At 37.6% G+C, this 27,060-nt stretch overlaps 1 protein-coding gene across 1 annotated transcript in view; it reads right to left on the bottom strand.

The window, feature by feature from the left end:
- CD109 (CD109 molecule) overlaps positions 1–27,060 on the bottom strand; it is a 77,118-nt gene that overhangs the window by 18,293 nt on the left and 31,765 nt on the right. Inside the window, exons 7-27 of the mRNA XM_009564821.2 lie at positions 26,604–26,688; positions 25,809–25,905; positions 24,607–24,742; positions 23,610–23,719; positions 21,766–22,005; positions 21,329–21,430; positions 21,174–21,236; positions 20,264–20,440; positions 17,739–17,891; positions 16,907–16,981; positions 16,413–16,473; positions 15,726–15,861; positions 14,847–14,964; positions 12,723–12,836; positions 12,290–12,508; positions 10,748–10,892; positions 9,613–9,789; positions 5,335–5,416; positions 3,818–4,046; positions 3,114–3,279; positions 1,796–1,986 (exon numbers count right to left, since the gene is read on the bottom strand). Coding sequence (XP_009563116.2) covers positions 1,796–1,986; positions 3,114–3,279; positions 3,818–4,046; positions 5,335–5,416; positions 9,613–9,789; positions 10,748–10,892; positions 12,290–12,508; positions 12,723–12,836; positions 14,847–14,964; positions 15,726–15,861; positions 16,413–16,473; positions 16,907–16,981; positions 17,739–17,891; positions 20,264–20,440; positions 21,174–21,236; positions 21,329–21,430; positions 21,766–22,005; positions 23,610–23,719; positions 24,607–24,742; positions 25,809–25,905; positions 26,604–26,688 — 2,876 coding nt within the window. The remainder of the gene's footprint in view (positions 1–1,795; positions 1,987–3,113; positions 3,280–3,817; positions 4,047–5,334; positions 5,417–9,612; positions 9,790–10,747; positions 10,893–12,289; positions 12,509–12,722; positions 12,837–14,846; positions 14,965–15,725; positions 15,862–16,412; positions 16,474–16,906; positions 16,982–17,738; positions 17,892–20,263; positions 20,441–21,173; positions 21,237–21,328; positions 21,431–21,765; positions 22,006–23,609; positions 23,720–24,606; positions 24,743–25,808; positions 25,906–26,603; positions 26,689–27,060) is intronic.

The raw sequence follows: 27,060 nt of genomic DNA, 5'->3' as shown, positions 1-27,060 counted from the left end.
TCTCACCCTAAACTGAAACAGAGTTCAAGATGTCTAGAAATGCTATCTGCCATTGCTGAAGGTGACTTCAGAGCTCTTCCACCGCCCAGCCTCAAATGAGTCTCAGAAACACAGGTGACAAAAAAAGGGGCAAAAAAAACACCTACAGAGAAGATAAACGTGGCCCTTGGCATGCTCTGAACCACAAGGCATACCCAAAGCTTTTCACCAGGACACATTCACAGCTGAAGCACAAGCTGCGTGGCTCAGTGTGACAATGCTGCATGTAATACACAACTTGAAATGCTAAGGAATACAGTCTCAACTCAGATTCACAGGCTTCTCTTGCCCAGGAATACAGGGTTTGCAGAATTTGCAACTCTTTCCTACCATTTAAATCTACATTCATATATACGCTATTTTTTGTATGGATTGTTTTCCTGTGCATATGAGATATGTACATTTTATGCTCAAACATTAAAAGCATTGCAAAGCGAAACATACTGATTGCAAAATCATTTTAAGCTCTATCACCTACACAAATTGTAGTGAGTTACCACATGCTAATTTATGAAACATCACAGGTGCAACTGATTACTTTCTTCCTTATGGTTTAACGATATATTAAGTTTCTAATGTAATAAACTCATGGAAAGAAACACTCAAAACCTTTTTTTAAAGCAATCTTAGAAGTTAGCAAAAAGTATGATGTCATTTCCACAAATTAAAAAAGGCATCTAGAGAGACATTGGAATCATTTTGAAATCAAAATAGTTTAGACTATAGAAGAACAAAAGGATTAAATTAATTTCCTAACTTCGCCCTCAGGGGTAAATGGGACACTGCTGGATATTCAAACTTTCAAGAGAATATGGTTTCTGGAGAACAGAGAAAAGTTTTTGCTAATCATTTACTGCTCCAATCATCCTCTATAAACAATATGCAAAGAACTAACACATTGAATGAATACTAGAACCTCAGGGGAACCAAGCTGCTTCTTAAATTGCATTTTACTTAGTAGAACAAATTTCTCTCAGGTTAATACCAACAAACAATTGAAAATAATGAAGGATAGCCTGCACAGCTTGGTACCAAGCAGTATGATGCAAATGTGACATTTTACTCTGATCAGCATTTGCAGTCAATTTAAAAGCTTGTTTAAACTAATGCAATCCAAAGTACTATATAAATTTTCTGGATGCCAACACAGCTTACAAGATGTGGTTTCAATAACATGGAAACCTCCTAGAGATAATGCAGATCTTCCAAATTTCATGGCCCATCAAAAATCTACATAATAGCAAGGACAAAGTGCATTATTAAGACCACCTGCCAACACAGGCACTAGGTTAGGCTGTTTCTCTAAAACCTCTTCCCCTTTCTTATCTTACGTTAATAGCCTTTCAGGAGTTTGATGACCCACATATGAAAGAACAGAAAGAGGTTTCTCTCCTTGGAAAGAAGGTAAACACGGATATTTAACCCACTTGCTTGCAAGATCTGATTAAATATTTTTCCATGGGCACGATTTCTTCTTCTTAATTTAAGATCTTCTGTTATTAATATTTTATATAATAAAGGTGACCCTCTAATTCTATTTTTCATTATATTTGCCAAAATACTGAAAGTCATAGTCCAGGTTTAAGATGCCAATATTACTAAGAATGCAAGCCTGCATGTAACCAAGGTTGTTACAGCAAAATAAAATTCAGTAATGGTTATGCGAAAAACAAATGGTCCCTTTTTCTTTTTTGTTTTTTAAATATACTGTGCTCATTTAGAAAGTTTAACAAAGCCCATTGAGACAAGATATTACCTGAGTAGATGAAAATCCCCCAAGGTGATTTCTCTGCTGACTTAGCCATTTCATAATAGGAATCCCCTCTGCTATTCTGTCTTGATGAAAGTGTGATAGCAGAGCATATGCTGCAAGTTCAATATCAATGGACCGTGGCTGCCATGAATCAGAAATTTCAGAGGCAGGTGTTATCCAGAAACGAAATTCTCCTGCAAAAGGAACCAATAATAACCTCAGATCCAGAGCCTTTGGACTTCTGGGAAGCATTCTAATTAATCCTTATGTATGGGATCTATCAAGGCTCTTTAAACTGTGTTAATGTTTAGGCATATGTCCCATAAAGGACTGACCTAAGCGCTTCCTCAGCAATGGCTGAAAGTAGATACAAAAAAAAAAACGGATTCAAAAGAGTCACTCAATTTGATTTCAATGAACTTCTGTTGTCTGTCTGTTGTCAGCCAGAAGTGCTTATGTAAAAGAGCCCTTGTGAAAAGGCCACCTTGTTGCTATGGCGCTTCCTTCCCCTTAGGACTAGGGAAGGCATCTCAAGTAGCACAGCTGCTCACTAGGCTCATTCTTGAGTGAAGCCCTCCAAAACTGTGACTTCCTCCCTTCCTTCCCAAAAGTGATTGTCCAAAAGGCCTAACTCAGTAAACACAGAGGGACACCCAAGAGGCTCTATTTCTAGGCTAGAACATTAATTCCTTTGGGTTTTTCAAGACGACAGTTACTATTTTAAACCAAAATATTCCATTTCTTATGAACCATATGGTCTGTTCTTCCTCCAAAACAAGGTACAAAGTTCAACCACGCTGAACTTGGAAGAGGTTAAACATGATGAGATGATGGGTCCCTATAGAAAATGTAATGCATTTCTGTATTGTCTTACATAAAGTCCAATCCTTCAACTCTTCATCCTGACACTGATTTTAACTAATTGCTTCCCCACAACCTCGTGATCTATCTGAATTACTTCGGAATAAAAAGTAACCTCATCCATCTCCCTTTAATCAGGCTAATCTTAGAAGTGCACATAATAACATGGAAAAATTGACAAGTAATGTTCTTCAACAGCACCTCAGTACTCCCATGACGAACACAGTAATTAAGACTGAAAAGCCAAGCTTTGCTATGAATTGTGAATTCATTCATGGACACTTTTCATCAAGGATGCATTGGAAGTTCTTAGCTTATTCTCTATATCATACTTAAACAGATTAGAATTCAGAAGGATTCTCTTGATCTCAACTCTCTACGTGGCCGTAGATACGTGACAGGTATTTTTAAATTTGACAAAAATCCATCTATACAACTGTATAAGAGAGTTGTGCAATACCTTGGTGTTCTGCCCTCTGGTTCAGTATATTCAGCGCCTCCTTTGCTTTTGTACTTTTTGCCCAGGACAATGCATAGGTCACAAGTGCCAAAGTGTAATTATCTGAAATACCTTCTTCAAATTTATCTTCTAGAAAGTTTGTAGCACTCTTTATGACATAAGCATGCTGGAAATGAAGATTATATTAAAAAATGTACAATGAATAAAATATATATTAAAACACTAAAATTTAGAAGAATTTCTCCAGAAACAGAAACATTACCATCACCAAACAAAAACCAAGAAATAATGAAAATCGGTTTCAGAATCACAGGCACGAACCTCAAAGACAAACCTTTTGATCCGGCACTATCTTTTATCAACATGAGTAATCTCAATTAAACCAATTGGAATGACTTAACTTCTCCAAGGTTAGTTCTCCTACTAAATTTCTTTGCAAGCTCTTGGACTAAAGACACACACCATTCTTGCTAAAATCGACTGCCTTTTTTGCAAAGGCACATAAAATTGAAGGGTCTAAGAGCATACTTTGCATTATCTCAGGCAGATAAGCCAAAGTACAGAGAAGTTTAAAGAAACCAGGTTAAAATTTTCCTCATTTCAGACATCCTTCTATTTCCTTAAACCACCAAGTGTTTGCCAGGTAGGATGAAAATTTATGAAGTGTTCCAGTAACTATGAGTTCTATTTAAGAATTCCAATACCTGTTTATCTGGAAACCCTAGGAGGGATGACATGATATAAGCTGTGAGAGTAACTGGATTATTGGTGCCTCCTTGAAGATCACTGTGCAGCACTTTCCCAGGCTCATGAAATTCTCCATTTATTTTCTGATGCCGAACAATCCATTTAGCAGTATCCATGAGCACATCTTGGTCAATATCTATGAATGGACGAGCTTGAAGGAAACATCTTAACACAAAAGCTGATAACCTTGGGGAAAAGGTTAATGAAATGTGACAAAATTAGCAACATATTACAGCTTCTTCTGTTTAAAATTATGTCAGAATACTGTGATGCATAAGGTGTTCACACACAGCTTCCAAGCACAGATGAAAGTACAGGCCTCACCCAGACAAGCAAGCTTAATCCACTAAAAAATGAAGCTATGTCCTTGTTCCCAAAGATCAGCCCTTTTGCAAATGTTATGTTTCAACAGTAAAGAAAAAGAATAGACTCTAAGCCTGCCAGCACACTTTAATAATCTTTATTCAATGTCGCTCTCCTGTCTGTAGGTGGTAGGCTAAACTGCCAAAAATAATAGTTTACAAAGTAATAGTTATGAAGGTGATATTAAATATAATGATTATCCCTGTAAATATATCACTGAAACAACTTTTATGGTTTTATTCATTAATCATTCCAAGCGCTGCTTTGACTCCCTTCTTTGCTAAACATGCATTCAAGTAACCTGCACTGCACTATTACAAAGTTACCAGTACAGATAAATTATCTTCATTTTCCAGCCCATCACTACCGAGTCAAAGGTAAAGCCTGCTGACGTCAATGAAACGTGCTCACTGACTCCAGGAGTGACTCAATCAGCGACACGGTAAGTGGGATGGTTCTATTAAAAGTCAGCAGCATGTACTGAAATACATTAGTATGTTTAAACTAAGTGAAAATAGATTAGCTGAACAAAGTAATGGAACTTGCTGTCTACCTAGCCTCCACTACTATGCTCACTATATTTCTTATGGTGAAATTCAGCATTGAAAAGTCTTTTTCAGCTGTATTTGCAGTCTCAGAAAAAGGAGGTGTAAGATAGGTAAGTAGGGTAAATTTTTACTGCCAGTAAACCTGTTAAACCCTAGGAAATACCTCAGTCGGTCTTGTACCTCCAGTATGGAGAGAACCAAAAATCTGAAGCAATGATAGCACAGCCCTAAATGGTTTCAGTCAACTGCAAGAATAAGTAATTTAATTTTTATTCTTCATTCCTTTGAGGAAAGCTACAGAAAAACTGTCAGACCAAGATATTGCCCTGGCAAAAATAATTCATCATTAATCTTTTGCAAAATTAAAAAGCCTTGCTCTACTAATGGCTTTGGCAGCATTTTATCCAAGAGTATGACCTTAGTGTTTGCCTAAACACCTAATGAAAGCCAGGCAGAAGGCTAATACAGCTGGAAATTTTTACCAGCTTCACAAAAAAAATTTTAGTTGCAAGGAAAATATCTAAAATACTCAAATTCCAAGTAAATCTGGCAGAACTACTTACCATGTGCTCCCAGAGGGATCTTCATTTCCAAAGGCACTAAAAGAACCATCATCCCTCTGGAAAAGCAGCTCTCTCTGGTAGCCTGAAGTGAAAAAGCAGACAGGTATTGAACATTTCTCTCTCATGTGGGTTCCAGCACAAACTGTCTGCTGACGTGAAGTGAGGCACTTTCTAAGGCTGAGAAGAGCACAACTTGACTCATGTTTCATAAAAAAATCTCCCAAATATGAAGGCACATGCAAAACCACGTAGCAGATGATGAGAAAGCAGGCAGCAGTAACACAACGGATGCATCTACAAAAGCAGAAGCAGTAACCTCCTGCTCATTTGCCACCCAAACCCAACAGTGCGGTGTAGAGAGACAGCCCCACACACACATTACTCGGCAGCTCCAGGAGCACAACGGAGAGCACAGAGCAGGGTACCAACTACAGCTCAGTGCTTTGTCACTTTGGGGAGCCGGAGTTGAGCACCTACAGAAGGTTTTATCTTTCCAGAAGAAAGAAGGACAAGCAAAATTGAAGTATTTTCCAACTGGAAGAACAAGGAAAGCAGAACTACAAATGCTGCTGAAAAAACAGATCCTTTCAGCAACCTGCTTTTGTCAAATCAAAGAACTAGCTATCAGAAAAAAAGTGTGCTGGAAAAGGCTGTTCTGAAATGAGTGAAAAAAAATCAAAAGACTTCAAGTTCCTGAAATCCTGAGAAGGATCTATTTAAAAATGTATCCAAAGATTTTTCAGTAACCAGAACAAGTGCAGCTTTCTCCTGACTGCTGAACATACTTAACAAAAGGGCCCCAAGGGGTCACTAGCTGCTCATGACCACTAGCAGCATCCTTACTCAACAGCTGAGCAGAACCAATGTCGTTCGTGTGTTCGTGTCAGAAATAAAAAGCTTCTAATGATATGCTACTCACTGTAGTTTCTGATATCTAAAGTCTTCCTCCCCTCACATTTTGCCTGCCATCTGTGTATCTTTAACAATAATCCTTTCTATTTGTGGCATTTCGCAAGACATCTTTTCTTTCCCCCAACCCTGTCTTTTTCCATGGCTTTATTATTTTGGCTATTATAATCAAGAAAGTGTATTCATTAGTCTAACACCTGACAGATACAGACACAATACTTAATCAGCCAGGCAGACAGAAAACCCTCAGGCAACCATCATTAAGTGCTACAGAAATGAATGAATTTGGAAATACTTCCTGTGATGTCCATCTAACTACAACTGTTCCCCTGCAAAACGTTCCTTGCTTTCACTGATAAAGGACTAATCACCTGCTTACACACATTCCTGAATATAGATACATAGTGAGTGAACCACAGCCTGAATTACTGAGGAGAAAATGGCCTGGTCCCTCACTCCAAGCTACAGTGTAAGTCAAAATCCTAGCCAGGGTCTCTCTATGATAGTAGAGATATAAAGATGTGAATTTGAACTGCTACAGTATACCAGTGCTCCTTCCCATATAAACTCTTATCCCAGTAGCATCAGGTTTAGGTTTTGTCTCTTTAGAAGAGTTTGAAGTGACAGTTTTGATTTAAATATAGGGGGTTTATAAAGTATTTAGCGGAATGACAGTGGTTAATTACATGATTAAAGTGGAGAATCTTTCCCACACAGACAAATCTGTCATCTCAGGTAACAATCTTGAGGAGCCAAGAACTTTTAAATGGGAGGAAAACAGAAGGAATGAGTGTTATTTATCACCAAGGAAACTAAAGGTCACTGTCAAAGTTTAAGTCTCAAAATAATGTGCTAAGACGAACACAAGTGCATGTATACATATAAATAGATTGCTTCCTCTTCAAAAGTATCTGAATGCAAGGCCTGAAAACAGAGATCTTCTGCTTCTTTGCTGAACAGGTGATATATAGCAGTAAGTACGAGGACCAGCATACCGCTGGTAGTGTAAAAGCACTAAGACCAACGCTCTGCTTAACGAAGACTGACAAGCAGACCTTACACAGGTATAAATTTATCTCAGAATTTGTTAAGATTGGGAGGGATGAGAAAGGTGAGCAGAACCAGAGAGAGGACGGAGCGATCACTCAGCTATCTCCTACAGTCTGCTTGCTTTCTTCTCAACGCCAACCTCACTGCAGTCACGCAAAAGTCCCCAAACATGAGCGTATCTAACATGGGGCAGCCTGCAGAAATTCTGGAAGAAGAGACCTGCGGGCTGTGAAACACTATCTTCATTCCAATAGACAGATGTAAAACCCCAATACTTCAACTGTCAACACATACAAGTGGAATGGCAAGGAAAAGAAGGATCCTATTACGAAGATGTACACTAGTACTCCCAGAGGACTGGCTGGAAGCCAAGAGATGTAGGAGGCTCACTGAGCAATGCTGGAAGAGGAGTGCGTCAGGATGGACAGGACTTCAGAAATACGTGGAAGACTAAAGGATCTCACATTTCCAACAGCTTGGAAACATGGCTCAAATTTGTTGCTTGCTTTGGGTTTAGCACCAAAGTTTTCAAACCAACCAGGATTTTCTTTATTTCTGAATAAGTGATTTCAAAATGGGATCTGTCATTCCCACAACTGAAGGTATTTTTTTTAAAGGCAGCTCTTCTTTTGCTTTGCCTTCATTCTACATAAATAAAAACTACTAAAAGAAAGATCACATAACAGTCTCTGCTACCTATTTGATCCCTTCTTCTCCAAAGCATTTAACTTAAAATTAAAAAAAATTACTTCAGATTATTAGTTGACTTTTTCAAATATTTAGTAAATTCTAACACATGAAATTATGTCTGCTTTAAATTAAACTTCAGGACAATCCTTTCAAAAAATAAGCTTATAAAACTTACATCTCAAACTAAAGATAAATTTCAATTTAAGATTACATTATTAAAATGTAAATGCAACAATTGAAATTCATTGTTAAAATAAAGAAAAAAAAAAAACCCAGAATGTTTTATAGACTGTGGTTCTTTTCTGTCTTAAGGTTACAAATATTTCAGCATACTTACTGTTTTGGCTACTACAGTGTTAAAAACACGTTCTTAAATTCAAAGTTCCAGGAACAAGATAAGTAACACAATGCTTTGTATTATGACATTTAATCCAATCATTTTCACTTGCTTTGAAATAACTTGAATAAATCTTTTACTGGAAAACTTCAGCAAATTATGGTAGCAAAACTCGGGCTTTAAAAAGTAGTAGATTGCTTACAGACTTCAGAGTAGCTGTTTACTTAACACATCTCTTCCACACCTCCCTACTTTTCAACTAAACCATGTAATAGGAAGGGTCTAAAAAAATCATTTAACTGCTTTTGACAGGAGGTGGGGACCTTGATGACAGAAAAATTTATTTTGAGCTCTGTCTTTTCCAAGAGAAGTGTCAACAACTTAAAAAAAAAAACAAAAACCAAAAATAAAAACTCAAAGACCTATAAAGAGTAAACAAAATTTTTAAATGTCATCACAGTGCCTTAGTAGGGGAGCAGCTCACATGAGGATGGTCTCATTCCTGGACCAGGCTCTCAGCATGCAGATTGACATATGGCGAGCATGGTACATTGCAGTTAGACATTGTCTGATCCAAAAGTCACAGAGAAGCATAGTGCAACTATGTTCTTGGCACTTTGCGGTGCCCTGGAGTATTTCCGGATTAAAATATACAAGAATTTCCAAGTAAAATTTTCCAGCTTTCCAGATTTCCAGCTCACAGTTCACTTCTGATCAAGTCTAAAATCTGGATGGGGGGAAGCCACCGGAGCAAATGCCACTCCTTGAGCTCTACAAGTACAGGGCAGCATGGGGATGGTGTCACTGAAAACAGATATACATGTGGGACAACTATGATACACTGTGCCCACTGCCTTATTTTCAACCTCCGTGCCTCAAGCAGGGGTCAGAAATGTTTGCCCACACCTGGTTTTATTAAAGGAGAAATAACAAGAACCTAGAAAACCCATATGAATTAAAAATGCATTTTTCATCTGAAAAAAAGTACATAAAAACGCGATTTTTTCTCAAAAAAAACTCAAACTGTCCTGGTAAACAAAATCATTTGTATGCTAATTCTGTCAGTAGAGAGGAAAGAGAGGAAAGAGAGGAAAGAGAGGAAAGAGAGGAAAGAGAGGAAAGAGAGGAAAGAGAGGAAAGAGAGGAAAGAGAGGAAAGAGAAGATGGGCTTTTCTTCCATTTCTCAACACACCAACACAGCAGTATTACAAATACCAAATGCAGAATGACAGATATATTTTTACTAGTAAGAGTTCTTAAAAATCTAACATCTTTCATTTAGGCATACAGACCTTTTCTCATAAATGATACAGCTTTTGATTTAATATCCTCTCTCAGCTGCCTGGTTTTAGTCAGGTATTGCAGAACATAAATATTTGGAGCAAAATTGATCATATTCTGTTCACCACAGCCATAAGGCATCTTAATCAGTGATGACAAACCATTGATAGAAGGCCCAAGTAAATCACCTGCAAGATACAATTTAATGAAAATAAATTAAAGCTTATTGCAAATAAATGCATACCTCCACCACAAAGGGCAGTAGCATCTAAACTGAGAGAAAATATTATATATTAGGAACATTTGTACTAAATATCACAAAGCAAGTGAAAAAGATACTTTACCTTCTGATGAACTTCGTGCCCAATGTCCCCTCTCCCCACAAACCTTACCAACTACAGAGTAATTTCAAATAGCGATGATTCAAAAAAAATAAATGAAAGAGATACAAGAGATATTTAATCCAGGAAAATATTTCAATAATGGTACATATTTGAAACTTCCTTTAATTCTTCTTTTACACATAGTTATCAAAGGCTAGGTGTCACAACAAACCACAGTCAGTCAGGTTTTAGATTTTCTCTCACAGACAAGAAGAATTAAAAGAAGATATTAGCAAACTTTGAAGACCTTCTTTATTAAGATCTGACTTACTCTCTAACTCTGAGAATGGATAGTCAATACCATAATATCGTAAATTAAATATATTAAAGAAATAATATACTCCATTCATAACGTCTTCCCATGCTTAGTTTAATTCACGACAGTAAATTATTTTGAATTAACAATTCAACCTATTAAGAGAGGAATTAAAAAAAAATTAATGCAGTTCCCTAAAAATCCATAAAGCTGCAGCCATACCAGGGAAATCTTGTAAGGGTCTTCCCGCAGGGGGTCCAAGAGGGTACCTCAGGTTACTACACACAGGTTACTACTTGCTAGTTACTACTGGCAATTGCTCTGTTCTTTAAACACCACCTGTGCCTGCAGTGCAGAAGATGCCAGCAGCTGGATTATGGACATCTACATCCCTAAGAGATACAGAGTTCAACAAAATCCCAGCAGGCAGAAAAAAATATGAAAAAACCACATAGCTGGTCAGCAAATAATAAACACGGGAACAAAATAAAATAAAATAATCCTTACCAACAGCAGTGACCTGCACTCTCTCACTTCCACTTACAACATCAGAAGGGAAAGTGAAATCCAAAGTTTCTGACACTGCTCGTGGTTTATTCCTAGTCAAATCCAAAAGGACTGTCTGAGAATACGTTTGTTCCAACCCTTCAGCCTATCAAAATAAAAGACAGGATTATGGTAAACTCCAGTAGTTTGTTGCTTTTAGGACAGCAGTTTTGTGCTTACTGTACTAACACTACTAACACCTGTACTAACACAGGTATTTTGTGCTGCTTGCTAACCCATCAAGAACTATTGGCCCATCCAAACTGACACAGGGATATTTTTCATATAAAGACCTACCTCGACTATTTGCTTCTCGAGACCACATGTTAATTATATAAAACACATCCACAAAGTCAAGGAGAACATTTCTGATTCCAGTGAGCTCCATGCTAAGCACAGAGCTCCGTGGCCAAGCACTTGCCAAGGCTAAAGGTGGCATCTTTTGTGCTGTCTGCAACCCTATAACTTGTCATACAAGGAGGGTTTCAAATGAAGTTAGGTACATGACCATAAAGGTTTTGTTTCCCCACACATGCAAAATCCCTTGAGAAAAATTGTCCTTGAAGGAAAGAAAATAAATGGGTTTCTTTCCTCAGTCTATACCTTAGTCTAACAGGCTTTTGTTCTCTTCTGCACAACAACTGAACTTCAACAGTCAGGGCAGTAAGAGGCTCCACCTGAAAACAGCTCACAGCCCTGCAGGATAGAGGTTTAAGTAGTCTACAGAGTCTAAAGGGATTTCCTTTTAAGCATAGAAAAATACTTTATTAACTGTGAGGGTGTTCAAACACTGAAATAAGATGCCCAGAGAGGCTGTAAATTCCCTGTCCTTGGTGATATTAAAAACCTGACTGTACATGATTCTGTGATGCATCCTGCTATAGTTGATCCTCGCCCAAGCAGGAAGGTTGGACTATTCTCTTCCAACCTCAACCATTCTCTGATTCTATGATCTAAGATACGCACAAGTGTCTACCGCTTTCTACTGAAATGGAGCTTAACACAAATCAGACTTAGATGTCCAAAGTTAGAACTCTTACCAGTTTGTGGTTAATCAGAAAGCTGGGGGCTAAATTCCCACCACTAGCAAAATACAGAAATCTTCATATAAAATAAGTTTTGACCCATAGCCAGGTGCATGGCAAAACCAATTGTACTTATTTATAATACAGTTATTTGGTTCACTCTCCACAGATTATTAAGCTAACTGTAGCACCACGACTTCACTGATGCATAAATATGTTTCACCTTGCTTTCAGAAGCATTTGACACACTGTCTATTGTAGAGCAGACCTACATGTTCACTCCTGAAAGGGGATCTAAAGAATTTTAAAGAAGGAATTATTTGAAAGGAAGTGTTTTCTACTTAAAGCCACCTGACTTGAAAACAATCACACAGACCAAGAGGCACACGAGTAAATTGGTTTGCCTTTTTGCTGCACTCTGTTGCCTATTTTGGGGCACAATTTTTTTCAGGAACAAGCCAAACTGCAGACTGTTTACCTTTACTAAAACTTTCTGGATGATAGCATCAGAAGCAGCAGATGATATTGCTGTCACTTTGATTGGAATCTCTCCCAGTTGTTTTGGCTTAACTGGGAACTGAACAGTTTTCCCATCTTCACTTGGTACAGATACAGACTGTTCATTTTCTGTAGCATTTATTTCATTAGATGTTAGAATAATTTCAAAAGCATCATTCGCATCCAGGATAACAGTGACCTGTAAAATACAGTAAAATTTGCAATACATGGTGTTAATATTGAAAAACTGCTTTCATAAGCTGCCACTTTTTCTGTGTATAGAGAAATAGCTTCATGATCTGCTCACTGAAGAAAATATCAAGGTTCTTAACAAAACAAAGATGCGGTCTCCATTGGCAATGAAAACCCTTGCAGCGTCTAGTAACATTCAAGTACAGAGACTGTTATATTACCTCAGCTGCTTCTTTCAAATAATTAAAGATGTTCACTTCCAAAATGAACTGCTCTCCTCTGATGACAGAATATGGAAGGTTCAAGAAAATGAAGAAAGGTTGAAAAGCTTCTAGCTGCAAAACAAAATTGGCAGTGAACCCTTATAGTCAATACTAGCAAGAAAATTATTATATCATTTGTCTTCTGATCACTCTTAAATTCAAATGACAGAGTATGTTTACTTGTACTCTACAGTTAACAAATGTATTACTACAGGGCTGAAGCAGAAGCCAAATGCGCTTCTGGTCACTGTCACCTTTGTAGGTATTCAGTGGCATCATTTAGATGAGAGCTTTGACACAAGTTCTAACAGAGGCACTGAACTGGGACTAGGAGTCTACCTCGTGGCAAGTGTGGAAGCTGTGATCTGTCCTGAGATCCCTTAAATATGAACTGTTTGGAGTATACAAGTAATGGATGATTAAGAATCTGTCATCTGCCCTATTTCCATATCAATACAGAAATGCACATTGGAATACAAAATAACTAACTCTCACAAATGCTGTAATTCACCAATACCTTCAAATGATGTGTTGTTTTGTAATATTAATCTTGGCATAAATTCTTTAGTTATATCTCTAAAAATGCATCTTTGCTTAATTAAAAGAAAAACTGCACAAACATTCCAGCAAGCAGTCACTTTTATTGGTGAACAGAGTTTTTTAGATTAAGTCAATGGTAAGCTCTCATCAAGTCGAACGGGATCAAACTTCCACTGTTTATGAACATCTGTATAATAAAAATGGCTGAAGCACAATATCCTTTATTACTGAAACACCAATTTTATTTCTAATTTGAGCTCGATTAAAAAAATTCTTCCAAATGTTTTGAGTTTCAGATCAAAAAAATCCCTCAGCTTTCTCTCTAGCTAGCAAATATTCCAATATTTTCTTTTTTAAACTTTGAAAAGTTGTTTGTAAACTTCCAGTGCCAAAACCTTTTTTAGATAATAGACATCAGAGAAGTTCTGATGGAGAATTTTTTTGTTAGTTCTTAGTTGAGTTTTTCCCTATATACCTTTTTTTTCTTTGTCTTTTTTTTGTTTTGCTTTTCTCTAAAACTCTTGCAATACTGAAGTTTTACAACCAGGAATATCCCGGTATGTTACAATAAAATATGGGTTGAATTATTGACACTCTGTGTAGTAGAAGTCAAATAAAAAACAAGATGCAAAGCAGTAAATTACATTAAGCACACAGATGTCACTTATTTATTTTCCCATTACAGTTTTCATGCATTTCTTTTATTTGCCTCTCTGTATGGTACTGATTAACATGTTTCATCCATATGGAACTCTTAAGCACAATCTAAACATCCCAATGAGGGTGAAGTACTGAACAGTGCATGTGGGTGATTAAAGTTAAACAATAATTTCAACATCTGTTCTACTTGCAGCCTTCTCAAATTTGAGGATGAGAGGCCAAATATTTAGTTTCATGCAGCTTGAATCAGAAAACTATTCCTCTTTCTGGCCCATCTCTGCCAAGCTGAGTGAAAGAAATGAGAATCATGATCCCAGTCTCAAAGAAGACTTAGCTGCAAGATCCAGATCAGGCTCCAAATTCTACAGTGGAGTTATGATCAGGACGTTCAAAGCACATGTTCAGTGTCTGGTGTAGCAGGCAACTATAAAATCTGGACCTAGATCTCAGTTTGGATCCCAAAAGTTGCACCTCCCCAAGAATTTGAGGGCATGAGAACTACAGTGGGTCAGCCCTGAGGCAAAGGACTTGGGGTGGTGGTTGATGAAAAGCTCAACATGAATGGGCAACGTGTGCTTGCAGCCCCAAAAGCCAACCGTAACATGGGCTCTATCAAAAGAAGCGTGGCCAGCAGGTCAATGGAGGTGAGAAATAGGCACCCAATATCTGTGCAATGTCCGAGATATTTAGATGAGCGCAAGGGCAGACACGGTATCATATACCTCTTCAGTGAGGATATTTTCTTTACAGTTTGAATACACACAGCCTCTCAATGACTTTATTAGTATATGGAGAAGCTGCTGTTAGAACTAAAACATAGCTTACAGTAATAGGCTACAGTGTCACCAGTGTTTAAAGGAGAACTGCCTAGGGCCACGGTACCTCCACTGGAGCAGTCGTCACTTCAAGCCCGCTGTTTTCAGACATCACAAAAGCACTGGCTACCCAGGATGTGATGCTATCAGGAACAGTAACTTCCATTGTGGTGTCTGTGTCAGATCTGATGGCAGAAGGGGAGAGCAGACTTTCAAAAGCATCCATTGACAAAAATCAGTAAGTGGACACGAATGTTTAAAATGCATCAAAAATTAAGTCAAAACTCTTGGCAGGAAAAGCTCACAATAATCTGTTTTTCTTTTCCTAATAATTTAGAAGTATTTGTGATGGGATCAGATTAAAAGAAGATCAATTACTTTAAATTACATGAATTGAAGGTAATTACATTGAATCACAATAGATGTAATCAATTTTACAGATCCTTCGAAACAATCTCAGATAACAATTGCTTCCTGAACTTCTCTACCATGAAAGAGTACAAGACTTGTGCTTCACAACACAGGTCAGATTTCACCATCATTTAATGATTTTAACTGCTCATTGAATTACGTGCAGACAGGAACAGATTTCCCCTTCAGGACTAATCACCTTCTTATGTACTGTTGAGAAAAAGGTTGGGTCTCCCTGTCTGTTATCACCCCATCTGTAAAACTAAGACAGTTCCTTTTGTCTCCAGCATTTTTATCTAGTTTCTATTGAAACTACAAGGCCTTCAGTCAGGCATTGTCCTATTTCGAGTAGTCGTATAATGCCTCATTTTGTGGGTCTCTAGTCTCACTTGTGGCCCCTAGGTGGTAGTAGAATATAAATAATACTACATTTGTAAGCAGTGTTCTTCGGCACCAACGCTGAAGAATTCTACTAAAACCTAAAAAATCACAAGGGCAAGGCTAAATCAGTTTCCATTTCTTTCTAAACTCATACCTAGTTTTAGTGTCGATCCAAAGCCAAGTCTCTGGAAAATGTGTCCTCACGTAGAGGTTGCTGAAATCGGGAGGTCCATTTTTAGATACTGGTATATCATCACCAAAACCATCCTCTATGGGTATCATTCCACCATCTACAAAATAAAAAATATAGTCCTACCTACAAATATCTAGGTTTAAGAAAAAGACAAGTTAAATAATTACATTAAGACAAGTCAAATAATTACATTGCTTGGATTACAAGCTATGTGTTCGTTACATACAGTAAACTACTCTGTGACAGTAGGAACTATTTTTTTTCATGTTTCCGTTTTTGAGAATAAAATAAGTTTCACACAAACCTAAATTTCTACATGGCCTCTCCAGGATACTTATCTAACTGGTGTAATATGCTACACATGACAAACCACTGCAACATATATGAACTGGAACTGCAAATAAAAACTCCATTCACCCTCAGGCCTTTAATGGGTAGTGTCACTCAGGACAAGAGCAAAAAAAGCAGTTTTTAAAATACTATTCGTATGCTTTTTGTACGTCTTGAACCTTGGAAATTGTAATGGTTTGCAAGGCTAGATGCAGCTTCTAAACAGTACAGTCAAATGACCTAATAGGGGCCCTAACCCATGGACCTCCTTCCCCACTCAGTAAATTAGATTTGGCTACATGTATTTTTATTACTTACAAAGAAAATGTTCCTTATCCTCCTCAAGAATTGCATCAGTTGATACCCAAAGGCTGCATTTCTGGATAAAATTTATACAGTATATCTCAATACAGGACATTCAGGACATTAACAGTGCTTATCTATTTTATTTTTCTTTTCTTTCTTTTCAAGAAAATGAAGTCATCATTATAAAGCAATTATAGAACTAAAGCATGTAATATACAGGAACCAGCAAAACTGAGATCATCTGAATATTGCCTTAATGAATGCAGACTTTTCAAAGGGAGAACAATATCAAGCATATAGCAATCCATATTTATGAAAGTATAAACATATTTCTTTACATTCAGAGTATTTACATATTGATAAATTTCACAATTCAAAACCCATAGAAGCCAATGCACATAGTTTACAGCCCCAAACTGTAAAAAGGGCATTTTCTTCTAGCAAGTAATGTGCAAATCTCTAAGCATTAAAAAAAAACTCAGCTTAGAATACAAAACAGAAAATACCTGAAAGACACCAAAAGAACCTCTGACGAGGGGGAAGTACTGCACTGTGCTGTACAAATTGAGCTCATGGAAGACCTAAGACAAAAACAACCAAAAATCATCCAAAGAGTGAATGCAAACTCATATTTTTTAGAACTTTGACTGTTGCAGACATTAATTCATAGAGCTGTACCTCAGGCAGCAGCTTGCTTAGCTCTCAAATCAAAGCAAAAATAACCCATGGCAGGATGGAGGGGACTAGGCTGCAATGGTTTCATGATTAATGGAAGAGTGGCCAAGATACGTAATCCTAAATTAGGAGCCCACAGCCCACAGATACTCAATGGCACTTAGACTATGTCATTGGAGCACTTTAGAAATGATGTATATTGTCAGCTCTTTCAAATCATTGATACACTAGTGCTTCTGCAAGTAAAGGGAATTAAAAAAGATAAATAAATCATTCTGCTCTCCAAAAAATAAAATTCTTTCTTTATTTTATATTCCTAGTTTAAAAAAGCATGAAACACATATCATCAGGAAGGTTTTCTGACTATTTTATCTTTCCCAAAAGTACAAACTGCCAAGCATTTACTGAGCAGTTTATCAAACGGAACAGTAATAAAGTATTAATTGGAATTAGAAACGCTGGGCCTATTACCTTGTAGCCCTTACAGTCTTTTCCACTCATGTTGAAAAACTACTTGCAGAAGTAAAAATTATTCCCATAATTAAGGACTAAAAATCCCCTGCAAAGAACATTATTCATTCAACATATAAACTGTAACATTTCCATAATCATAGGTCTTCCATACATGCAACAATTAAAAACTTTTTTCCCCCAGTAACTTACAGAGTCTTCTGTTATGTCACTACTTTCTCCTAGAAGCTTTGCGCTTTTATCAACAACTGCAAGTCCAATTACTGATCCTGGTTCTGTTGTACTGATTTTAAGGGAGACTTTCTCAGATGGCTTGACCTTATCTTTGCTCCAAGAAATTTTAATCTAGAAAAAAAGTAAAAACAGAACTGGTTTAAATTATATAGTGATATTTACAGCCACCCACAACTCTAAGGAAGAATTTTCTTAGCTTAACTGGCTAGAATTAAGACTCAAGATTTCGAATCATAGAATCATAGAACAGTTAGGGTTGGAAGGGACCTTAAAGATCATTTAGTTCCAATCCCTCTCCCATGCTTTTCCTAGGACCATTAAGAGAATACTACAGCATTCATTTTGCTCTCTTGCTCTCCTAGCTCATCAGTTCCTTGGACTGGTGAGAAGGCAGCATCAGGATCCATTGCCATTTCAACCAACTCTTAGTACACATGCAGCAACCCTTTTAGTCGCATAGACCGGTTTGTAGAGCTGAGGGCAGTAACAGAACCACATTCACTGTTTATCAATGTGCAACACACCATGTGAGGTATTTAGAGAAAGATTATTTTGGAAAAAACTTCACCCTTCGAAGATTACACCTAAGTATTCCACAGTGACAGTAATACAGAAAAAGGATATATGTAGTAGACGCATGTGTAAGGAAGACTGAAACAAATAGGCTAATACACAGCATCAGAATGCTGAGGAGACAGAAGAGTCATCTGCTCTAAGGTATTTCTAATTCATCATATGCCCACTACATCAGATGGTAATGCAGAATGTCTGTTTAAAGTGAATAATTCTACCCTTTTCCCCCATTACTTTTCCCCACCACTACAAACAGTCTAGACGTAGAATTCAACTCTTGAGTTACTGCCGTTTATCTCTTCACATTTCAGTTCAGTGTTTACGCTCCTGTAACACACAGAGTCAAAAGAAATACTGGAGACTAGACAGCAGTTTGGCTCACCATGAAGCTTAAAACCAAGTGGTGGTGAAGAAAACAGTCCTACAGGCTCCACTGACTGTACTGGCTATGGGTGGGGTTCAGTTACATAAACACTGGCACTTAGTGCCATTTACAACATTTAAAGGTGTCCAAGACGTGTCCAGTGATACTGCCAGACAGGACACATAACTTATCCTACTGGAGTAGGCATTAGAGTTTATGAAGAGTAAATTAAAACCACACTCTTCCAGGGCAATCGACCTCTGTAAACTGAGTTTAAACACACAACTGAGATGAGACAGTCCCCTGAAGGCACATAGAACCACTTGAGAAGTCCCACAGCACACTGCCTGACCCTCAGCTCCCATTCCAGAAAGGAACAGGTCTCCCATAGGACCTGTGAAACATTCACCTGTCTTATGATGACATCTTGAATACCCTGCGGCCTCTTTGCCTGTGCTTAAGCAACTGAATCCTGACCTTACACATAAGTACTTGAAGGCAGATGTCTGAATCTACAGCCCCATCACACCCCTTCTTCTGATAAATCTCTGTAACGGTATCTTCCATGCACATTCAGCATGAAAGTCACAGAGCAACAGCAAACACACTAATGTTGCCAACATAAATGGGTTTGGCACCATGTGCTTCACTGTAAATGGGCATCAGACTGATTCAGGCAGAAAAATGGTTTGTTTCTGCGTACACAGTATGTTTGATTTTACCAACTCATTTACAGGAACTAAATGCTTGGCAAGGATGCTCATTACAGAGAATTAGCTTTCCACAGTACTGAATTAATTTCAGTGGCTAGTGTTCAAATGGTGAAATAGAAATTGCTTGAAATTTTGAAGACTAAGATCAGTTCTCTCTTTATCTTACATTTTTCCACTATCTTATGAAACACAGCAAACACATTAAGGCTGATGTTACATTCTCATAATTTATTGTCTCCGTTTTTCATTCTCTCTGTAACAATCACATGAAACACAAACGCTGGTCACATTCACTAATGATACAGACATAAAAAGCTTCCTCTGTGCTTCCCCAGGAAAGCTAGGAGGACTCACAGCTTATGGAAGGAAGGTTCTTCTGCAAAGTTTCCTCAGGAACACTGCTATGTGCTGGGCTCCCCATGGTCACCACATACAAAGTGACCCCTGCCTGGCTAGAACAAGGTCTTTGTAAACTAAATTTACAGTTCCACGCTTAGAGCACTTATGAGAGCCTCTCCACTATATCAGCCAGCACAGTCTTTGGCCCCGCAACTGACCAAAGTACTAAAAACCCAAGGAGATGCCGTATATTTGTTTATGTAGAGAACATAAGGCTAGTAAAAATTTCTTTCAGATACGCAGTAGCCCTACATTTATAACTGGACCCTAACTTCACTGGTATTATCAGAAGTCTTTCCAAGGTCTTGCACAGACCGCAGATTAGATCCTTAATGAGGAATCTTTTACATTTACAATTCTATAATCTAAAATACTGCTAACCATGCAGCAAACAGACAAAAACATGGTCTCATACTCAAGCTCAATATAGTTACCTTGTCATCCAAAACAGGCTGAATGGGGACAGTGAGAGCATCATTTACTACCACTCCGAGCTCATCAACGTAGAATACAAGTATACACGCCAAAGGAGCCCAGGAATTTTCTGCTGTTAAAGTGAAAGATTTTGCAGTCTTTGTGCCAAAAGCAATAATATGTTCCTTAGATAACACCTGAAAGGGAAAAATGAAACAATCTGTTAGTGTCTCAATATGCCATAAGCTCTGCAATTCCTTCCACAAATAATGCTTAAAAGACATATAGCTGTGATTTTTTTATTTTTTTACTAACTCATTGATCAGTTCTATGAGACTGGGTATGGAACAGATGGGTGATGTCAACATTTAAATGAAAGAACTAAATTTTGGCCATGCTTTTATTCCTGTATCACCATGGACAAGTAAAGAACTATAACAATGAGTGCACAGCATATGCTGTGACAACATAAAAATGCAATATTAATATGGCTGGGTCGAGTGGGTTATCTATAATAGCATTTGAGTTTGAATCGGGCATAGAATCTTAAAAACAAATCCCCAAAACACCTGTACTTACCACACTTTGGTTTGCAGCTTGGAGAGTATAAGTTGGGGCCCAATGACATGTCTCAGTCAAAAACAAGTATATATTTTACCAGATCAGATTAGAGCTAGTTTAAAGGTACCTTAAAATATCTGGACCTCAAGTCCACAGTGTCAAATTTTAAACCCTAAATCTGTTCCCATTGAACTATACCACTTACAAATGAAGACAGAGCCATAAAGTTTCTTTCCATTGGACCATCTCTTTCACAAAGCACAATAACAAATGCTGAATTTCTCTAACATTCAATCATACGCCACTCACTGTTTCCAGGCTAGTAAAAGTCATCTTAGATTGTCCCCATATGTAAAACCAGTACCTTACCAGATAGTGGAATTCTCTCACTGGCTTGTTGCTTTCAATACTCAGCTCAAAAGGCTTCCCAGCCTAGAAAAATAATGATTGATACAGATGAGTATGGCAATATGATAAGCAATTTGAACTGTTCTTATCTTGGCACGTTTTCTCTCAGACTGTACCTTTATGTCCTGGCTCTTTGTTTTAACCTGGAGATAAGTCTGGCTGGGGGAGCTGAATACATCATAAACACCTATGTCAGTCCTACTGCTGAGGAATTCTGCCTGTAAAATGATGTAAAATGAAGCTTTTAACAAACAACAACATCTGTGTGATGTTCATGTTCATGGTATTGTTTACAAGAGCATGGTAACTTTAATAGCTATACAGGGCCACTTCACTGTTTTCTTTGGGTACCTATTTTCTTTTACCCCTTGTTATCTTAATGCAGGTATTTAGATCAACTCTTTCTTTCCAGCTCTAACATAAATAGTAAGTAAGGAAGATAACAGTAGGGGACATATCAGCTCTTGTAAAAGGCAGGAACAGCTTGCTGTTTATCACAGCCCACTCAGTTCAGTGTGTTGCTGTTCCAAAGCAACATATTACAAAGCAGTACCTGAACTCTCAGAGTTTTTGTATTAGAAAGAATTGGAAACTCAATATCAATAATTCCATTTTCTGGGATTGTGTAATTCAGGACATGGACTGTCAGATTTCTCTCCTCTGTTGCCTCATTCTCAAGGTGAGAAAGTGAAGAGTGGTGAAAAAGCAGGTCTGACTGTTGTGCAGTGATTGTGACAAGATTCTGCCTCTCTTCAGGTGTCAGCTGGTTGCTATCAGAACGTGTCACTTTTAGCTAAAAACAAAAAGAAAGAAAACACCTATCAAACAGGCTAAAACTAAACTTCCAACACATAACAGGTGGCAATATATTTGCTCTCACATCATATGAAAAGAAAAAAAGGGCATCCTCATATTTCTCACATCAGTAACCTTATTTTCAATCCCTTGAGAGCACTGCAGGTAGGCAAGTCAGCCAAGAACAAAATTATTTTAAACTCCAGAGAGTAAAAAAAGAACCAAAGCAAAGCACATGGAACCAAAAAGGTGACCTGTCTCTCAGCTCTCTCAATTACTCTTCTTGTTGAAAATGGCTCTCAGGCAAATTATGCATATCCTATCTACAGCCTGATTATTTCATTTTATCATTTGTATCTCACCACCACAACAAAGGACAACCTAAAATTACATCACATGCAGAAAAACGTATCAGATGAGCTGAATCTTTATAGATTCACCAAAGGAGCTGAAGGAAACACATGAAACAAGTCCAAAATTGACAGCCTGTACTTTTTTCATGCCAGCATCCATCAATCAGCACTACAACTTACGTTAACTTTTATTCCTACACTCAAGCGGATTCTCATTCACAGTAACACCATTCTCCCTGTACATTACAGGCTCCAAAAATTCAACCTCTACATTAAAGGCACCAAACTAATGTCTCCCTTATATTTTTCAATTTAGAGCTCTGTTGCTCTATTACTTCTCCTTTTTTTCATTATTTTCTTTTCCTCTCTATGTGCAGCATACGCAGGCCTCCACCTATTAGTAATAGCAGCAGCTGTTCCTTTGCATTCTCCTGGGATCGTAACTGACACCTTCTTCTCTCCCAGCAGCAAGCACTGCTAAATGCTACAGCTACCTCTCACTCAGCTCATCTTCGGAACAGGGAGGGAAGGAAGAGGTGGAAAGCCCATATTCAACCTATTTTATTGGTATTTAGGTCTGATTTCTACAAAGCAAAGGCTCAAGAACTGTAAAGTCAATTCCCTTTTTCAAGCAAAATGCAGTGAATATACAACCCCTGCTAAATGCAGAAATAATGAACTCAGACTATGGAGAGCATGAAGAACGTTAAATACTTCTATGAGAGGACTGCACCTGCTATGAGAAAGACAGGACTGAAGGCAGAAAAGACATTTTCACTTGAGAGCAATGTGATTTGATGAGTTTAACTGAATTTTGTAACAACTGCTTAGTTTTGTATACACACATCATATAAAGGATATGTTTGTGTGTATTTAAATACATACACACTTTCATACACAAATATTAAAAGAGTTGGGACTCAACAACTACTTTATTGTTTTAAAGCAGCCACTTAATGAAAAACAATCAGCTAGAAACTGAAAAGATTTCTCTTCTATAAGAACATATACTCAAATATACTCAAATATTTCCCTCCAACACTATATAAGGATCAAGTGATAGGGAATGCTATAGAACAAATGCCTCTAAGTATAGTATTTGCAAAAATGTATCATGAAAAAGAGATAATTTGAAAACAAATCTGTAAATTATACTTAAAAATCTGAGGTAAACATTGGCATCTAAGCAAAAAGACAGAAGTTATCACATTTGTTTATGCACAGATAATAATAAAACAGAAGAACTTACTGTAGCTATGAAGTTCAGAGAAGGTTTTATAACTCTAGAGTAGTCCATAAATTCAATAAAATAGTCGCTCTGCTTCGGAAATACAATGGTACTTGAATTTTGGGAGTTTCCTGTTGAATAATTGTATATGTTCAGACAACATGCTTTTAACATACATATTCCTTTAGAAGCAATACTATCTATTGTCCATGAATTTTAAATAATCCAATCACATTTTTCATTATTTCCACTCCTACCTTACTTCATCTTTACAGCAAAGGTGGTATATACACCAGTACTGTCTTCCAAAATGTTAATAAGCCATACCACATAGTGCTCTACTCCATACAGACTACATCAGAATGACACAAGGAAGGAAATCAAGAATCTCAAATCAGCCAACTTCACTTGCCAGGGTTACTACAGAAAGTCTGTAATGAAATCTAATTTCTGGGACAGGCAGAAATTTTGTACAAATTATTGTTTTCTAATACTCAAAGTGCAGTGGAACATGAGCTCACAAAAGGGATCAGTTTGCAGATCAGATGGTCTTGAAGAGGGTAAAGACAGTGGACAACATGTGGCCAGAGAACTTATTCTACTAATGTGGTTTACAAACATACAAGTCTGGTAAGCTTATGATTAAACTTAACTTTGTAATACTCAGTCCAATGCTAACAATTCTTTACGCTCACTCCCCTCATCAAAAGTGACCAGTCATTGACTTCAAGCCCTCTCATCTCAACATATCTCTTGGTTATTTAATAAATCATTTAGTGTAAAATTGAGTTAATGGCCGGTTAAGCTATTAAAGCAAGCAACAGTTTAGGTAATGTATTTTTTCAGATAATATATTTTCACATTGATCATTTGTTTTATATTTTCACATTGATGGTTTGTACTACCATCAGCACATGATGGTTTTTTTAGTGCTCCAAGGCCTTCCACACAGTGCTAAGCTCTTCCAGCACCACTTAATCTTTGGATTTCTCTCAGAAGACATCACACAGCCACGTACCTGTCAGCGACTCAGTGACCACTGCAATAATTTCTATTGGCTCTGTGTAATCACTGTCACCTTGGTGCCACGACTGATCAGCATTCAAGTTTTGCAACATAAGCTTGTTACACGTTACATTCACAGATCCATTTATCTGCAATGTAGGGAAAAAAAAAAAAACATTGACCTAGCAAAGCCAAGGACACCTTTTCATCCACAATTGCTTATTTCTGGTTCAGTCCTTTAGCTCTTCCTACATACAAGTTCTGGAATGTCAACAACAGAAAATTATGAACATTGATCTGATTTTTTTTGCTTTCAGTCACCATTTTTATTAAATTCAGTAGAAGTTCATTACTTTTTAGAGCAAACAATACCTTATGGAAAAAGTTATTTTGTTTTTTCTAATATAATTATCCTCTTCTACACTGCCAGAGCAGTGGTGCCTATGCTTTGCAGAAAAATACAACAAACAGGTCCATGCCTGAGGAGGTTGGATATCCTATCCAACACCCCTGAGCTCAGAGTTTCTTTAGGCTAAGTGCTGCTGGAGGCACTGAACCCAGCCAACTGCTGAACGCAGCCAACAGACAACGACAGGAACACCATTTAGCAGAAACTGAAACTGTTTTAAACATAGTTCACAGCTCAACAGTTAAAGGCCTGATTTTCCAAAAGGATGCCACAAATCTATGACCACTTTTAAGTCTTCAGATCAAAACTGCACCGCCTTTTTAAATTTCATGCTCCAGCTTACACCTTGTACAGTAACTCCCATGTAATGACTAGATAATTAGTAGGCAAAATGCTTTGGTCTTTACCACCCTAGTGCTCTACCCAGACATTTGCAATGGTCTCCTCTGGCTTTGTAATGCTCCAGGGGCACACACAGGGCCAGCGAGCATTCCTGGGCACAGTCCTTCCATCACCTACGCTGCTACAGTGGATCCCAGAAAGTTTTTCTAGCAAGGCCAACTAGCTACTTTCAAAAATAACTTTCATGAACAGTTAGAGGGAACAGAGCAGCCAAGTATGTTTCCTAACAAGCAGTCCGCATGTAGCTGCTTTGTTTCAAAAACTAAAGAGAGTTTAATGCTAGTCATGCAAGTCATTCCATGGATCGTGCCAGTGAACTTGAGAATGGTCCCAGGCATATTTAACCTATAAGAGGAGACAAGCTTAAAATCTACAATGCTACAAACAGCTAACAAAAGACTCACCTCCATTGTTGTCGTTATATTTCTCTTGTTTGTCCAGTAAGAGACAGAAAGGCAAGTGATTGTCACAGTTCCCTTTACTGGCTTTCCATACATGTACCTGAAACACATCAAAGTCAAACAATGAACTGCCTCCAGGGCTTGGGCTCCTGTAGAGCTCTCAAGGCAAAAGATTCTACTAGAATATTTTTCCTTGGCCTCAAGTATGTCTAGAACACATTTGTATGTTGAGCACGGAGTTTTCAATCCTGAGACTAGTTTATTGACACTGAAGTTAGAAGCCCAAAACCTGGAGAAGATACACAGTGCTGCTCTTTCCTGCACACAAGCTCTATAAACCTGTTGCTATTATTATGTGTTATATAACATAGGAAAATTAATTATGTGTCTTCTAAATTTCTCAAGAGTTCTTAATTAGAATCATAGAATGGTTTGGGTTGGAAGGGGCCTTAAAGATCATCAAGTTCCAATCCTCCTGCCATGTAAGGTGTCCTTACACCTTCTACTAGATCAGGTTGCTCAAAGCCTCATCCAAGCTGGCCTTGAACACCTCCAGCGACGGGGCACTCACAGCTTCCCTGGGCAACCTGTGCCAGTACCTCACCGCCCTCACAGTAAAAAATTTCTTCCTAATAACTAATCTATACAATAAAATCCAGTAACTAGAAATGGAATCCAGCCACCTAATTTTGACTAGAAGGCGCTTTTAACATTCCAAATACAAGTTTTCATTTTGACAACGACCCAAGATAATTTTCTTAAGAGTGAGAGTGACAATGGCAGCAATAATTTACTTACTTTGCAGTGACAACACCAGTTACATCTTCCTCTCTCAAAGAGTAGTATAACGGTGCTGTTATCATAACATCAAATTTTGGTAAAACTAAAATATGTATATATAGAGAGAAAGCATTAAATTCACACAAGAAATAATATCTTTTTTTTTTTTTTAAGTAAAATGGGTAGAACACATAATGCAATAAAAACTACGGCAACTTACTAAAGAATATAAGGTAAGATATACTTCTAACTCAGTCCTATACACGCTCCAGACTAAGACCTTTTGTTGAAAAGAGAACAAGTACCATAAAAGCAGCTTGCACACAAGTTTTTAAGACTGAAATAAAAAAAAAAAACAAACCACTATTTAGCTTAGGCAGTCTTCACAGAAACATCAGCAAGCTTCATGATCAAATGTTACACAGATATTTTGCAATGGACGCATTGCCTGTGTGACTCTGGGAAAACGAGGATA

Source organism: Cuculus canorus, chromosome 3, assembly GCF_017976375.1.
Source record: "Cuculus canorus isolate bCucCan1 chromosome 3, bCucCan1.pri, whole genome shotgun sequence".
In the NCBI taxonomy this organism is placed as follows: domain Eukaryota; kingdom Metazoa; phylum Chordata; class Aves; order Cuculiformes; family Cuculidae; genus Cuculus; species Cuculus canorus.
Note: the sequence above shows the minus strand (reverse complement) of the source record. Positions and strands in the feature narration are given on the sequence as shown.